This window comes from Phyllobates terribilis, unplaced genomic scaffold, assembly GCF_046119375.1.
Source record: "Phyllobates terribilis strain yellow unplaced genomic scaffold, ASM4611937v1 Scaffold_11__3_contigs__length_659146591, whole genome shotgun sequence".
Lineage (NCBI taxonomy): Eukaryota > Metazoa > Chordata > Amphibia > Anura > Dendrobatidae > Phyllobates > Phyllobates terribilis.
Window position 1 is genome coordinate 116,131,734 of NW_027362771.1, and position 16,225 is coordinate 116,147,958.

General features: G+C 41.2%; 1 protein-coding gene across 2 annotated transcripts in view; it reads right to left on the minus strand.

The window, feature by feature from the left end:
* Positions 1 to 663: 663 nt before the first annotated feature.
* The window catches only part of NT5DC3 (5'-nucleotidase domain containing 3), a 107,355-nt gene continuing 91,793 nt past the window's right edge, over positions 664 to 16,225 (minus strand). For both annotated transcript variants that reach the window (XM_073651532.1, XM_073651533.1), the window contains 2 exons: positions 3,199 to 3,263; positions 664 to 2,084 (listed from right to left, as the gene is read on the minus strand). In XM_073651532.1, coding sequence (XP_073507633.1) covers positions 1,823 to 2,084; positions 3,199 to 3,263 — 327 coding nt within the window. In that variant the 3' untranslated portion in view covers positions 664 to 1,822. The remainder of the gene's footprint in view (positions 2,085 to 3,198; positions 3,264 to 16,225) is intronic.

Sequence of the window (16,225 nt, forward strand, 5' to 3'; positions counted from 1 at the left end):
TCATTGGAATTTAATTTTCCAGTTTATATAAATAGTTTAGACACAAAACTTATTATTCGTCTAAAATCACTTTTATTGAAACAGAAATATGAACTCCCACATAAGTGTATAATACAATAAGTATTACATAGTTTCATTATTTTACCTGTCATAAATAGACATTCCACAGGATCATATCGAAATACATTGTGGAAATCAGCTGGTGCCATTTATAAATACTCTATAGCAGCAACGTATTTACAATCCTATAGTAGCGGCTATACTGCTCTACATGAATGTATAGTGCTAAAAGCTGCAAATCTACAATACCATTCGTTCAACTTCTGCAGTGTAAACATATTTCACAGTCTGTATCTGACCACACAAGAAATATATAATAAAATCAATCACTGAATATATTATCAGAAAAAAATAAAAAACTAAAAAAAAAAAAAAAGTCTGAAATGTCACCCCACACAAAGAACAGAGTTTGTATCTAGATTTTGCAGCATTACCAGAGTGTGATTTTTACATAATTAAAAGAAAACAAAACGTCCCCTTATAGCCTATTCCTATTGTCGAGGAGTGTTTTATCTGCTTGGCTGTAATAAAGGAATTGTGTGGTAGTGGAGACAAACTGCAAATATGAAGGAAAAAAAAAAAGCATCCAAGCAATAGTTCATATAGTTTTGTCAGTGTCCATTGCATTTATTCCAGGGGGAGTCCTGAAGGGGGTCTGGTCATTTTTACACTTCGTAGAAGAGGGAGAACAGATTTGTAACCTTCACAAATTTCAGACATTACATTTCTCCCACTTAAAAATGTTGGGTTTATTGGAACAATCCAAAACAAATAACCCATCAGGAAATAACCTAGCTGGCTGCCATAGCGTGAATGTATGCTATACCCTCTACTAGGATGTATAGATCATGCTTCGTCTGATAAACAAAGCTGCATGTTAGCCACAATGCTAATATAACAATCCGGTAACTTACTTTACATGGCAGCACATCTCCAAAGAATTTGAGTACTAACAAAGTTAGAATACAGCATTAACTGTAAATACCTAATTTCTAATTGAGTACCATTTCTATTACATGACACCGATATTCAACATACACAGAATGTTTGCCATGTCAATATACTTAGAAAATGTAGTGACGCTAACATATATTGTAGAGTACAACAAAATAGTTCTAAGACCAGCACATAATGTAGCAAAAACATAAAATATCTTCCGTTTTACAAAGCAAAGCGTCAAAGTAGTGTGTAAACAGAACTCTATGGAGAGCCCTAGCCACTAGCAAGAAAAAGTAAGTAGCAGTCAGTGCAGAGTATGAGAGGACGGTGAATATTTCAGAGAATGGTCTGGGTATGTGGGCACAGTGATCGCTGATGGGTGCAAGATACAATTGGTCACCACTTACAACTCCGCTATCTCAGATTGCTATTAAGGTAAGCTACATAGGGTATAAATTGAATGAATATAATTTAATTTGCTAATGTTTTTAAAAGAGCATACAAAATTAGCTACTGTAAAACAAATCTTAATAAAACACATTTCCAAACTACTAAAACTCAACATACAATTGTAAAAATAGCTGCGTCATGAAGAGAACCATAAAAAGGAAACACTCACACTCAGATAGACCAATAACGCCTCTAAAAACCAACATAAAAACAAAGTCAGCATTCATGTTCAGTCCTACATACACATGTCACGGTGCACTCCATAAACAGCTGGTAAATAGAGTGTTACAAAGTTAGCCACATAAAATGACTTCTAAAGGCTCCATTTACAGTAAGTCATAACTGTGCACGACTGGAGATTAAGCAGATGGAGTCATTTTAGCTGAGAAATTTCCTGTAAGAATGGGATACCAAATGTGCCGGGGTACTGCTGATCAGACCACACAGGAACTTCATGCTGTAGTGGTGTTCTTTTTGGATAAAAAGTGTGATGCAGGTTATAGTTCAGTAAGCAGCTTAATGATTCCATGTAAAGATCAGCAAAACGAGACAGGCGCCTCAAGAAGTAGGTAGGATTATGATCAGTCCGGAATATGCTACCAAAACGAGGGTTGAAAATTTTTCGTGCCATGTCCCTAATGTGAAAAGAAATAAAAATCAATTATTAGATGGTAGAAGAAGCATTTGTCGTATTACTTTAAAAGTGTTGTCCAGTTAGAACAAGTTATCACATTTCAATAAGACCCCTACCGACAGCCAGAATGGAGCACTTCTAATGGAGCGACAGTACTAGTGCTCAACCTCTGCTCCATCTATTCTCTATGGGACTGCTGGACAACGCTAAATACAGCGCTCTGGCAGTTTCATAGAGAACGAATGGAGCAGCGGTTAACCATGTTAACAAATAAAAGTGCCCCATTCTGGTGGTTTGGAGCACCACAAGTGGACAGACCCCTACCGATCCTGTAGATAGGTGATAACTTGCTCCAAACGGACAACCGCTGCAACTGACATCTGTATTCTGAATGGTAAGAAATAATAAACACTTACCCTGTATGTGAACCTACGTTTTGGAGAAACAAAGGAATTTTATATGTTGCCACTCCTCAAAATATCTTCTAATTGCTAATGTCTGATTATGGGTTCAGTGATTTACCATCATTATATTATGGCTGCCCTCCTCCAACTAGCACATTTTGTCTATAGTTCTGGAGACTATATATAATGCAGATCACTATAAGGTCCCCTTAGCATGTCCATATAATACCGGTACCAGAAAAAACAGTATTGATGTCAGTGTTTTGGATCAGTGTGCCATTAGCCTGTCAATGTGGCATGCGTTTTTTTCCAGTATGGCTTAAGAAAAATCAATTCCAAAGCCAATTCTATACTTTGCAATATTAAGACACATACAGCACACGGATGTTATCTGTCAGTGTGCCCATAGACTTTTATTGGCCTTTCTCATCCGTGCTGCTGGTAAAAATGGATGTGTGCAGCACCATAGTTAATGAATACATTTGGCATTGTGTAAAAAAACGGATGCCACATGTGCCTGAAACACGGCATGTGAAGGGGGCCTAATGGAGGCTTTCAAACTGGAATAAAAAAAAGGAAATCTTGTCAGTACAAAACCATTCCTAAAATAAACCACAAGGAATAACTAGCTGCTAAAAAGGACGAATTTTAGTTACTATATGAGTGAATAGAGCCTGAATCTGGTCCAAGAAAAAAATAAATAAAAATTACCTCATTTCTTGCCTCTCTTTTATCCAGTCACGTAAGACCATTTGTGACTCAGCATCTCTGTAAACCTATTTTAGAGACAGAATTTTGAGCTAATTTAAGCACATTTCCTTTTACTCTATTGAAGGACTGTTAGGTAAGGTAGGACAGTGATGTATACATACAAAGACCCAACATTATTACTGTGCCTTTAAATGAGCAGATGGTTAGTCCTGGTGTCTGACACCCATCAATCTATATAGTGTCATTTTCCCGGAATGCAGGACTCTTTCGAGAGCTGCAGAGAAGCCTCGTCCTGGGCCTTCTCTGAAGGTGTGTATTCCATAGTGGAATAAAGGGCTCTACCACTAGATCACAATTAACCATTATAATTTAATGTCTTCTTATCCTCACACAGAGATGTGTTCCTTGCTAACTGTGCTCTAATAGACAAAGTGTAAAATGCAGAATGAAAATTAAAGCAGCACTCCCATCAAAGTTTTTATCCTCTTAATACATTTCCCATTAGGTCTCTGACATCACATGATTAAAAACTGACTAGCTGAATCCTTCTAAGCCCTATGTAGAAACAAGAAGTCTATTTTCCCTGTACGAGTCTTGCAAATGTCACTGGCAGGGAGAAGGAGGGAGCAGCTGGGTCAGGAGTGAAATGCAAGCTTGTGTCCCTGTTGGAGGAAAAGTTGCGAAATCTAGAAGAGAGGTTAACTACCTTGAAAATCATTAAGGAAGGTGAAGAGTTCTTAGACAGAGCAGAATTATCTCTTCATGATTCAGAAAGAGAAGAAATTCGAACTGCACCTGACGAAACAGAGGAATGGAAGCATGTGACCCACAGAAGCAGGAGGATCGAGAGGCAGTCAGCACCCATACTGCTCAGGAACCAGTACCAGGCTCTCACGCAGGAGAACCATGAAGAAATACAGCAAAATAAGACTTTGCCAGCAATGAATAACCTTGTAAGCCCTCAGAATCCTCCTGGATGGAGAAAGAAGAATGTTGTGAAGAAAAAACGGAAAATGGTGGTTATGGGGGATTCCCTGTTAAGAGGAACAGAGGCCGCTATCTGCAGACCAGACATAACCTCAAGAGAAATGTGCTGTCTTCCAGGAGCAAAAATTAAAGATGTGTCTGACAGGATATCAAGACTCTTCAGACCTACAGATCACTACCCATTCCTGCTAATACATGTGGGGACAAATGACACCGCAAGAAAGGACCTGGAAACCATCTGCAGTGACTTTGAAGACTTAGGCAAGAAAGTGAAAGAATTGGGAGCGCAGGTGGTCTTCTCATCCATCCTCCCAGTGGATGGCCATGGAACAATGAGGTGGAATAAGATTCTACAGGTGAACAACTGGCTACGTCGATGGTGCCGTCAACAAGGATTTGGATTTCTGGATCACGGAATGAATTACCTATACGATGGACTACTTGCTAGAGATGGGGTGCACCTTACGAAGACTGGAAAACATGTATTTGGAAGTCGCCTTGCTACACTCATCAGAAGAGCTTTAAACTAGAACAATGTGGGAAGGGAAGCAAAAGGCCAGAAAAAGCCATACAGCTGACAAATACTATTGAGATCTCTGCTACTGGAAGTGGAAAGGAAGAACAAAGAGAAAACAATTTAAATAATAAAAATATGGGAGGAAGAGAAACCAATCACAAACTAAAATGTTTTTATACAAATGCACAAAGCATGGGCAACAAACAAGGAGAATTGGAACTACTAATGCAGGAAAAGGAATATGATGTCATTGGAATCACTGAAACTTGGTGGGACGATACACATGATTGGAATAAAAGGCTAAAAGGATACAACTTATTTGCAAGAAACAGACTTTATAAACGAGGAGGAGGTGTTGCATTGTATGTTAGAAAAGAGTATATCTGCACAGAGATTGAAGCTTCAGAGACTGGGAGTTCTGTGGAAACTGTTTGGGTAAGAATACAAGGAGAGAACAACGGAAAGGACACCATTGTAGGCATTTACTACAGGCCACCTGGGCAAGCTGAAGATATGGATGAACTCTTTATGTATCAAATGACCAAGTTCTCCAAAAAATATGACGTAGTGGTCATGGGAGATTTCAACTATCCAGACATTTGTTGGGAATCTCTCTCAAGTAAAACTAACAGGTCAAGCAAATTCTTATCCTCTCTTGCTGACAACTTTATCTTCCAAAAGGTAGGGGAGAAAACAAGGGGATCTGCTACTTTGGATCTAATCCTTATAAACAGGGAGGAAATGGTTGAGGAGGTAAAGGTGGCTGGGACCCTAGGAGGCAGCGATCATGCTATTATAGAATTTTGGATAACTAGAGGAGGAAGACATGTGAAGACTCAAACTTCAAGGTTAGATTTTAGAAAGGCAGATTTTAAGAGACTCAGAAAGAGAATAGGAGGGATCCAATGGCTGGATGTCCTTAAGGACAAAAATGTCCAGGAAGGATGGGAAATTTTTAAAAATGAGATTCTCAAAGCACAATCGTTAACAATCCCGAAAAGTAGGAAGAATGGGAAGCTTTTAAGGAAACCAGGATGGATGAACACAGAACTTAAACACATGCTAAAAAGAAAGAAAGAAATGTTTATTAAATGGAAAGAGGGAGGCATATCTAAAGAAGATTATAATGCAGTCTGCAGATCCTGCAGGGCACGTATCAGGTTAGCTAAAGCTGACAATGAATTAAGGCTTGCAAGAGATGTCAAAAGCAATAAAAAAGGATTTTGGGGGTATGTCAAAAGTAAAAGAAAAGTCAAAGATGCTATAGGATTTTTACAGGATGAAAATGGAGAAATGGTAAGAGAGGATGTTGAGAAGGCCAAACTTTTTAATTCCTATTTTGCATCTGTTTTCTCTCAGAAAGAAAATGTAACATCAACTGATCTTCACTGTCCTTTTAAAGGAATAGAGGAATCCAAGTTATCTGTAAACAAAGATTGTGAGGGAATATTTAGCTAACATAAATGAGTTCAAGTCTCCAGGTCCAGATGAATTACACCCCAGAGTACTGAAGGAGATCGTAGAAGAAATTTTAGAACCACTCTCCATAATGTTTGAAAATTCTTGGAGAACAGGAGAAGTCCCAGAAGACTGGAGAAGAGCAAATGTTGTTCCTATCTTCAAAAAGGGGAAGAAGGTGGACCCAGGGAACTATAGGCCGGTGAGTCTGACTTCTATACCAGGAAAGATCTTTGAACAAATTATTAAACAACATGTATGTAAGTACATGGATAAGAATGAATTGATTAACCAGAGTCAGCATGGGTTTGTAACTAACAAGTCATGTCAGACTAACTTAATTTCCTTCTATGACAGAATCACTGACTGGGTGGATCAGGGAAATGCTGTAGATATAGTATATCTTGACTTCAGCAAAGCATTTGACAAAGTATCTCACACCATCCTTATTGAAAAAATGACCAAGTATGCAATGGACCAGGCAACTGTTAGGTGGATTCATAACTGGCTTAGTGATCGGACTCAAAGGGTGGTTGTAAATGGCTTCGCATCCAGCTGGATGAATGTCTCAAGTGGGGTACCACAGGGCTCCGTCCTGGGACCTGTATTGTTCAACATCTTTATCAATGATTTAGATGAAGGAATTGAGGGTAAGCTGATTAAATTTGCTGATGACACAAAGCTAGGAGGGATAGCTAATACTAGAGAAGAGAGAGAGAGGATTCAAAAAGACCTAAATAAACTGGAGCAGTGGGCAGCAACCAACAGAATGGTTTTTAACAGGGAAAAATGCAAAGTACTACATCTGGGCAATAAAAATGAAAAAAGCATATACAGAATGGGAGGAATAGAGCTAAGCAACAGTACATGTGAAAAAGACTTAGGTATACTAATAGATCATAGACTGAACATGAGTCAACAGTGTGATGCAGCAGCAAAAAAGGCAAATACAATTCTGGGATGTATTAACAGAAGCATACAGTCTAGATCACGTGAAGTCATTATCGGTCTTTACTCCTCTTTGGTCAGACCTCATCTGGAATACTGTGTACAGTTTTGGGCACCACATTTTAAAAAAGACATAGACAAACTGGAGCAAGTTCAGAGAAGAGCGACCAGAATGGTGACTGGTCTGCAAACCATGTCCTATGAGGAACGGTTGCAGGATTTGGGAATGTTTAGCTTGCAAAAAAGAAGACTGAGAGGAGACTTAATAGCTGTCTACAAATATGTCAAGGGCTGTCACATTGTAGAAGGATCATCTTTATTCTCATTTGCACAAGGAAAGACTAGAAGCAATGGGATGAAATTAAATGGGAGGAGACACAGATTAGATATTAGAAAAAACTTTTTGACAGTTAGGGTGATTAATGAGTGGAACAGGCTGCCACGAGAGGTGGTGAGTTCCCCTTCAATGGACGTCTTCAAACAGAGGCTGGACAGACATCTGTCTGAGATGATCTAGTGAATCCTGCTTTGAGCAGGGGGTTGGACCAGATGACCCAGGAGGTCCCTTCCAACTCTACCATTCTATGATTCTATGAACTACTATAATACTGTCCCTATATACAAGAATATAACTACTATAATACTACTCCTATGTACAAGAATATAACTACTATAATACTGCCCCCTATGTACAAGAATATAACTACTATAATACTGCCCTTATGTACAAGAATATAACTACTATAATACTGTCCCTATATACAAGAATATAACTACTATAATACTGCTCCTATGTACAAGAATATAACTACTATAATACTGCCCCCTATGTACAAGAATATAACTACTATAATACTGCTCCTATGTACAAGAATATAACTACTATAATACTGCTCCTATGTACAAGAATATAACTACTATAATACTGCTCCCTATGTACAAGAATATAACTACTATAATACTGCCCTTATGTACAAGAATATAACTACTATAATACTGTCCCTATATACAAGAATATAACTACTATAATACTGCTCCTATGTACAAGAATATAACTACTATAATACTGCTCCCTATGTACAAGAATATAACTACTATAATACTGTCCCTATATACAAGAATATAACTACTATAATACTGCTCCCTATGTACAAGAATATAACTACTATAATACTGTCCCTATGTACAAGAATATAACTATTATAATACTGCCCCTATGTACAAGAATATAACTACTATAATACTGTCCCTATATACAAGAATATAACTACTATAATACTTCCCCCATGTACAAGAATATAACTACTATAATACTGCCCCCTATGTACAAGAATATAACTACTATAATACTGCCCCTATATACAAGAATATAACTACTATAATACTGCTCCCTATATACAAGAATATAACTGCTATAATACTGCTCCCTATGTACAAGAATATAACTACTATAATACTGTCCCCTATGTACAAGAATATAACTACTATAATACTGCCCCTATGTACAAGAATATAACTACTATAATACTGCCCCTATGTACAAGAATATAACTACTATAATACTGCTCCTATGTACAAGAATATAACTACTATAAAGACTAGAAGCAATGGGATGAAACTAAATGGGAGGAGACACAGATTAGATATTAGAAAAAACTTTTTGACAGTTAGGGTGATTAATGAGTGGAACAGGCTGCCACGAGAGGTGGTGAGTTCCCCTTCAATGGACGTCTTCAAACAGAGGCTGGACAGACATCTGTCTGAGATGATCTAGTGAATCCTGCTTTGAGCAGGGGGTTGGACCAGATGACCCAGGAGGTCCCTTCCAACTCTACCATTCTATGATTCTATGATTCTATGAAAGAGGGGAATGATTTTTGCAGGGAAAAAAAAAATACTTCCTGTTACTACATAGATCAAAGAAAAGAATTAGCTGGGTAGAAAGGCAAAATGAGCAATTGTAAATACACAGTGCTATGTAATATGATTGGTGACATATGTCCCAAAAGCAATGGAATAGTACTAGACATTTTGTAATCAATATACAACCAATATCCCCATCAGTCAATCAACATGCTGAATGCTATAAAAAGATTCCATCTCAATATAAAATATAATATTTATTGAGTGAACAAATAAAAAACAGGGAGAAATAAAAAGACAGGGCAAAACCTCCACAAAGGGGGAAATAGGCATAGCCTAGATCCCCATTAATATAGTGGCATATACAAGTTTATTCATTATGTCAGATAATTACCAATAGGACTAATCCTGTTTAGGTTTCCAGGAGTCCATCCTGACAGCACCATGAAGGTAGTCCTTCTTATCCTTATAGGGACAGGAAACACACAAGTGGTTTAAAGACCTCTTCCACCCACTCCCCTTTGTGCTTTTTCCAAGTACACCAGGATGGATGCAACTCTGTTTATTGAATCTCCATACAATGTTAATCACAATAGTACTAGAAATTCGAAAGGGAGGGAAACAGTGCTGTCAGGATGAACTCCTGGAAACAATTACCGGTAGGACTAATACCCGTTCTCCAGGATGTCCCTCCTTACAGCACTATGGAGAATACTAAATATCACGACATCTTAGGGTGGGACCACTGCCTGGAGAACCTTTCTCCCGAAAGCAGTTTGTTGCCCTGACAATACATCCAATTTATAGGGCTTAAAGAAGGTATTTAGGCTAGACCAAGTTGCTGCTCTGCAAATTTGTTCTAACTAATCACCTGTTCATTCTGCCCAAGAAGTGGAGACTGCTCTAGTTGAATGGGCTTTTAAGCCTTCAGGAGGAGGTATTTTTTCTAAAGCATAGGCTAGCGATATTGTGAACCCAATCCATCTTGCTATAGTAGGTTTAGAAGCTTTTTACCCCCTATTTCTGCCTCTGTATTGAATAAATTGATTGGTGTCCTGTCTCCAATCCAGATTATCCTCTAGGTAGAGTATTAAAGCCTGCCTTACAGCTAAAGAACTGCTCTTTTTGCTTTTTAGAGGGCTGACAAAAAGAGGGCAAGTCCACTTCTTGATTTATGTGCTGGGTAGAAACTACTTTGGGCAGAAATGCTGGCACAAATCTAAGGATTATTAGATCCTCTACGATCTGAAGGTATGGATCCAGGACAGACAAGGCCTGTATTTCCCAGATTCTCTTGGCGGAGGTTGTAAAGATCTGAGGTTGTGGGTTATAAGTAATCACCTAGGCAGGTTAACGATGTAACAATATTTTATTAATCACAGCCATGGTAATAAAGCAATTCCAGGTAAATGGCCAAAATACAGTCCTCAACCTGGCATCAGAAGTTCCCCTGGTTTTGTATCAGGTGATACCCACTGTCTCCCAACTTTTGGTTGGCCCACAGATTTCCTATCTCCCGCCAGTATAGTCTGTAGCCACAGTCCATGATCCTCCAAACGACAGATAAAACAATGAAAGCACAGATATCCAGTAGCAGCAGTCCTTCAATAAAGTTTAAATCCAAATGACATATCCACAACTGAAGCACGTTTATCCACTTTAGTTGAAAACAGATCTTCAACACTCTGTAAGCCATCCATCCATCAGCTCCAGGTCCACAGCCACAGATCCTAACCCTCCGGCATCATTCCACCAACTCCAAGACTAAAACATGTTTCTCCTCTCCTTCTCTGGGGTCAGCCCCCTCCCAGCCCAGAAGTGATGCCACCCTTTCCCTTAAGCATTTACTGTTCATTAAAACAATGAAGAATATTCTAGAAGCCTTCATCTGAGACTGCCTGTAAGACCCCTGTGGTGACGGCTCCACTGTGTCTACAATCTACACTCACCTAATGAGATTATTGGCTGTTGAAACAATGGACTCCTGAGATAAAGATGAGATTAGTGAAATGCTGGACATTTTACAAGTGAATCTTACATACTGACAAGTAAGCCGAACTATATAAAACATAACAAGTAAATCACTAATAACACACAATAATAATATTGACAAAAATGGTGGTCCGTGCTGGAAGAGTATCATAGTCTTTAGTAAGTGGGCAGCTCCTCACAGAGGTGATAGCTACTAAAAATGCCGTTTTAAAAAGGAAAATCCAACAATGCTTATGTCATCTACGGGCTCGTAGGGATGTTTGCATAAGGCATTAAGGACTAAATTTAAATCCCATGGGGGCATAGACTCTCACCATGGGTTTTAGTCTCGGCACTGCTCTGGAGAATCTAGCCATCCATGGGTGAGAGGCTAAGGGAAAGTCAAAGAAAACACTCAAAGCTGATATTTGGACTTCTAACGTGCTATGCCTTAGTCCCTTATTAAACCCTGTTAGTAGGAAGACTAATATTTTAGGTATATCCAGGCGAGAAGTATCAATAGAAGAACTGCCACATTCAAAACAGAATTTCCTCCAGATTTTGTTGTAAATAGCTGAGATGACTGGCTTCCTGCTTGCCTGAATAGTGGCTATCACCTGATCAGAAAGGCCCTGGAATCTTCGGATCATCCTTTCAGGATGCACGCCAAAAAGTGAAGTCTCTCCAAGGTGTGGTGAAGAACCAGACCCTGATGAAGGAGATCTTCTCTCAGGAGAAGCAGGATAGGTTCCTCTAGGGCAATCATTCTCAATATTGGGAACCAACTTCTTTTTAGCCAGGAGTTCTTTAGCCTGGTCCTCCTGAATCTTCCTGAGAATCTTTGAGATCGAGGCTACTGGTGAAAAGGCATATGATAGAGCCCTGCTCTAAACCAGGTTTAAGGCTTCGATCCCGTCGGGATTGTGCATAGGGTTCAAGGAGTAAAACCTTTCGACCTTCATCAAATACACCTCTTTGTAACCATGAAAAATTTGAAGGCCACAACGGCTGCCAGAATACTTCTCCATTTTATTCCCACTCATTAGGCCAAATTTTCTGCCTGCTTAGGTGATCTGCTACCCTGTTTCTGAGACCCTTCCAGATGGACCGCTGAAATGGACAGGACGGTTCTCTCTGTCCAGGTAAAGATCTTTGAGGCCAGATCTGTACGATCTCTTGGGTCCTCTTGGTGACGTAAAAAGATAGTCGTTACGTTGTCCGATAATCTTTATATGGTAGTTTTTGAGCTATGGTCGGCTCTGTTTTAGAGCTTCCCATACCACGCAAAGTTCCCTGCATATTGAAGTCTGGGGTTGAGTTTCTGGAAGCCAGACTTCCTGTAAAAATCTCCCTTCCAGATGGGCTCTCCATCCCCATTGACTTGTGTCAGTGGTAATTATCACGCAGAGAGGAAATCCATGGAATACCCAACTGAAGGTTGACCAGAGATTTCCTTACCGTTAGGGATAGGTACATTTCCTTGTCTAGAGTTACTTTTTGCCTGTCCCAGGATAGAATAACCCTTTGAAGATCCCTCGAGTGGAACTGACTATCGGACACAGGGAATACAGGATGATAATATGCCTAGAATTTTCATTGCCATCCTGATTGAGCAGCAGCTCCTGGTTCTCTGCTTTTCCATCGGTAAAAATTAAACTCTCAAACGGGAGTCTAGAAGTTAACCCAGGAATATCTTCTTGGTTCCTGGAACCAGGTCTGACTTCTTAAAATTTAAGATCCAACCTAGATTTTCTAGCGTTGAAATTTATACTTCCAGGTGGTTCCATTGTTCTTCTGTGGAGTTCGCCACCAACAAAAAGACATCTAGGTAGGGGACTATAATGATGCCTCTTTTTCTTAGGCAAGCTATGATTTCTGTGATTAACTTTGTGAAGACCCAAGGGGCCAAGGCCAGACCAAAGGGAAGACACTGAAATTGGAAGTGGCAGTTCTGATCCTGAAATCTTACTGCAAACCTTAGGAATTTTTGACAGCAAGGCTGTATTAGTACATGGTAGTATGCACTTTTTAGATCCAACGTGCGCCTCATAGCATTTCTGTCTATTAAGGGAATGGTTGTCTTTATGGACTCCACTTTGAACCTTTTGTACTTTACCCAATGATTTAACGGTTTTAAATTTATTATAGTAGGAGACTCACCCGAGGGTTTTTCGATGGTGAAAAGGCTTGAGTAGTGACCCCCGAATCGCTCTTCCTGGGGAACTAGGATTAATAGCCCTGAACTTAAAAGATATTTTATGTCGGACCACATCGGAGAACTGGTTGCTGGGGAGTGGAGATTTGTTAGAACTAGTCCAGTTGCCACCCAAAAGATTTATTCTATCATATACCCCTGTGAAACTGTTCTCAGAACTCACTAGGCCTGGGATATGTCCTGCCAGCTCCCTGCAAACCGATTGAGGCCCCCCCCCCCCACACACACACCAATGGAGTCATTGCCTCCTTGATCCTGAACCGAAAAGGGGATCTCTACCCCTACCCCCTTGGGGTAGCTCAATTTGCCCAACTTCCCTTTCCCCTTTATAATCCTGCCTCCGGGAAGGACGGGGTCTATGAAGGGGCTGAAATTTCCTAGCTGAGCCTTCAGGGGCACTAATCTGGATTTTTGCAGATTCAACAACCAACCCAGGTGACCTAGGGTGGTCATTACTTCCTCAAGGTGTTTCTTACATTGGTGGACAGAATTTCATACTACCAGGAAATCATCCAGATAAGGGATGATTAAAACATCTTTCGCGGAGATGAGCCATAACTTCAGCTACTACTACCTTTGTATACACTCTAGGGGCTATAGCTAGCCAAAATATGGAAGGACCGTGAATTGGAAGTGCCTATACACTCCATGAAGACTACTGCCATCTTGAGGCATTTCTGATATTCCATATGTATGGCCATGTGATCGTACGCGTTTTTTAATTCTAGGACCGCCATGTAACAGTCAGGAAAAAGCAACTTTATTGCTGACTTTATAGACTTCATTTTAAATGCTTGCCCTCTCCAGAATCTATTCAAGGCCTTCAGATTAAGAATAGTCCTGAAGGAGCAGTCTGGTTTGGTTACTAGAAAGAGGATGGGGATGGGGAGAGGAGAGGGGGGCGGGGGAGTAAAACCCCTTCCCTCTTTCTGACTCTGGGACTTCTAGTAGGACAGCCTTCTGAATCAGGTCCCGGACGTGCAACTGTAGAGGTAACGGTTCTCTCAGGGAGGAGCGAGGGGGGGGGGGGGTGTCACCATGAATCTTTCCAGAGGGAGTGACTGGCACTCTAATCTCAGACCTGATCTAATCAGGCAGAGGATTCAGCTACAAGCTGAAATATATTCCCGGGCAGGGAAGAAGGAGGAAAGCCTTCCCCCTACCTGGGCTAGGAGTCATTGACCCTATTTTCGAGAGGAGGACCCGAACAAGAGTTCTCTACCTTTTCCTCTGCGATCTTCATACTTGTCCTGATCCTTAACAGGCCTTCTCCGGACAAACTTCCTCTTCCGGAAGATTCGCCTACAGGTAGGCATGGATACCGAAGGGAACCACTTTTTTACCTCTTCTGCTTTTTCGAGGATCTCAGCCATGGCAGGACCGAAGAGATACTCTCCCTCACAAGGGATGGAATATATCCAGGCCAGAGCAAGGCCATCTCTCAGTCAACAATTTAGCCACAAAGCTTGACAGACAGCATTAGAAAGAGCGGCCGACCTCGCCGCCAATCTTAGAGTCTGCTGAGGCATCTGCCAAAAAGGCTGCTGCGCCTTGCATCAGTGGAATGGTGGATAAGATCTCCTTCCTTGCCACCCTGTCCTTGAACTGGGATTCTAGTTGTTCTAACCAGATCATCAGGGATCTGGACATGCATGTTGCTGCTACTGCCGGCTTCAAGGCTCCTGCCGATGCCTCCCAAGTACCCATGAGAAAGGTGTCTGCCTTTCTATCAAGGGGGGTCTCTCAATGTCCCCATATAATTGAAGGGCAGGTCTTAGTTATAGCTATGTCCAGTTTGGGGGCCTCGTCCCAAGAAGATGAAGATTCTTCAAAAGGGATACTCTTAAACGAAGGGGGAAGTGAGCCCTTCCTCTCTGCCCTTTTCCACTCTTTCTGTACCAACCCTTGGATTTTCTCATTTAAATGGGAAACATGTCTTCTTCCTCTGATCTAAAACCACTGAACATTAAATCCTGCACAGACCTCTCCAGTCTAGCATTCACAATGCCTATGGTAGAACCGACTGTTTTAACCCGCCCATCAACTTTATTCAGAGGAAAACAATGGCCACCAGAGTCACAATCTGAGGATGATGCCAACAGGGAGAGACCATCTGAGCTATCCTCATCAGAAATAGGGGAGACATCAGACACCGGGGAGACCCCCGTATCCCCCCCCTTCTGTTTTCCTTCCCTGGAGAGGGTCTTGCTGATCTCTGTCTTAAGGGATTTTAAGCCTGAAGAAAAATGGGGGGGGTTAGGGGGAGGGGGGGGGGGGGTCTCCTCTGTCTGATCAATACATGACTGACAGAGCTTTTTTGATAGGAATCTGCCAATAGGGCTTGGTACAAAGCACATTACCTGTGCTTGGACTTAGAAACGCACTTCTTTCCCTGGTAAAAATAACAAGAAAGAAGTGACATCCTATTACCAAGTGGACTTTCACAAAGATCACTTACCATCTTGACTCAAACAATACCGGTTTAGGCAAAAGACCTTGCTCAGCCAGGGGATCCTCCCTAGAGGCTGCAGATTCGTCCATCCTGCTGGAGCTTCGTTGGCTGGACCTGCTCACAGATCCACGTTTCTCCAAGGTACGGCCGCTCCCTCCACTACCATTACTATGAGGGCAAAGCTGCTCCGCACGCTCTTGGGGCTTCCCAGGCAGCAGCTAATGTTGCTGCTGCAGCACTACTTGCTGCTGCTCACAATCTCCATCGTACACCAGGGAACAGATGGGCTAAGAAGCACCTAAGCAGTGGAGCCAGCTTCTAATATACTGCCACTGCTTCCGGTACCTCTAATTTCCGGGTCATGTCACCCATGCGCAGCATGCAGCACACCATTTGCTGATTTCCCACGCCCCCCCTTCCCTCCTCTCCCAGCGGGGGACGCCTCCCCACATTATACAACTTATTCTGACACAACCCTGGTCACCAGTCAGGTCACAGGCGCATTCTGAGTACATTGCTGGTCGCACCCCCAGTAGCGTCACCACACTTCAACCAGGCGCACGACACTTCCGCCTTTCGTCATGCTGCAGGGAAAATCCAGGACCAGGTAGGTACT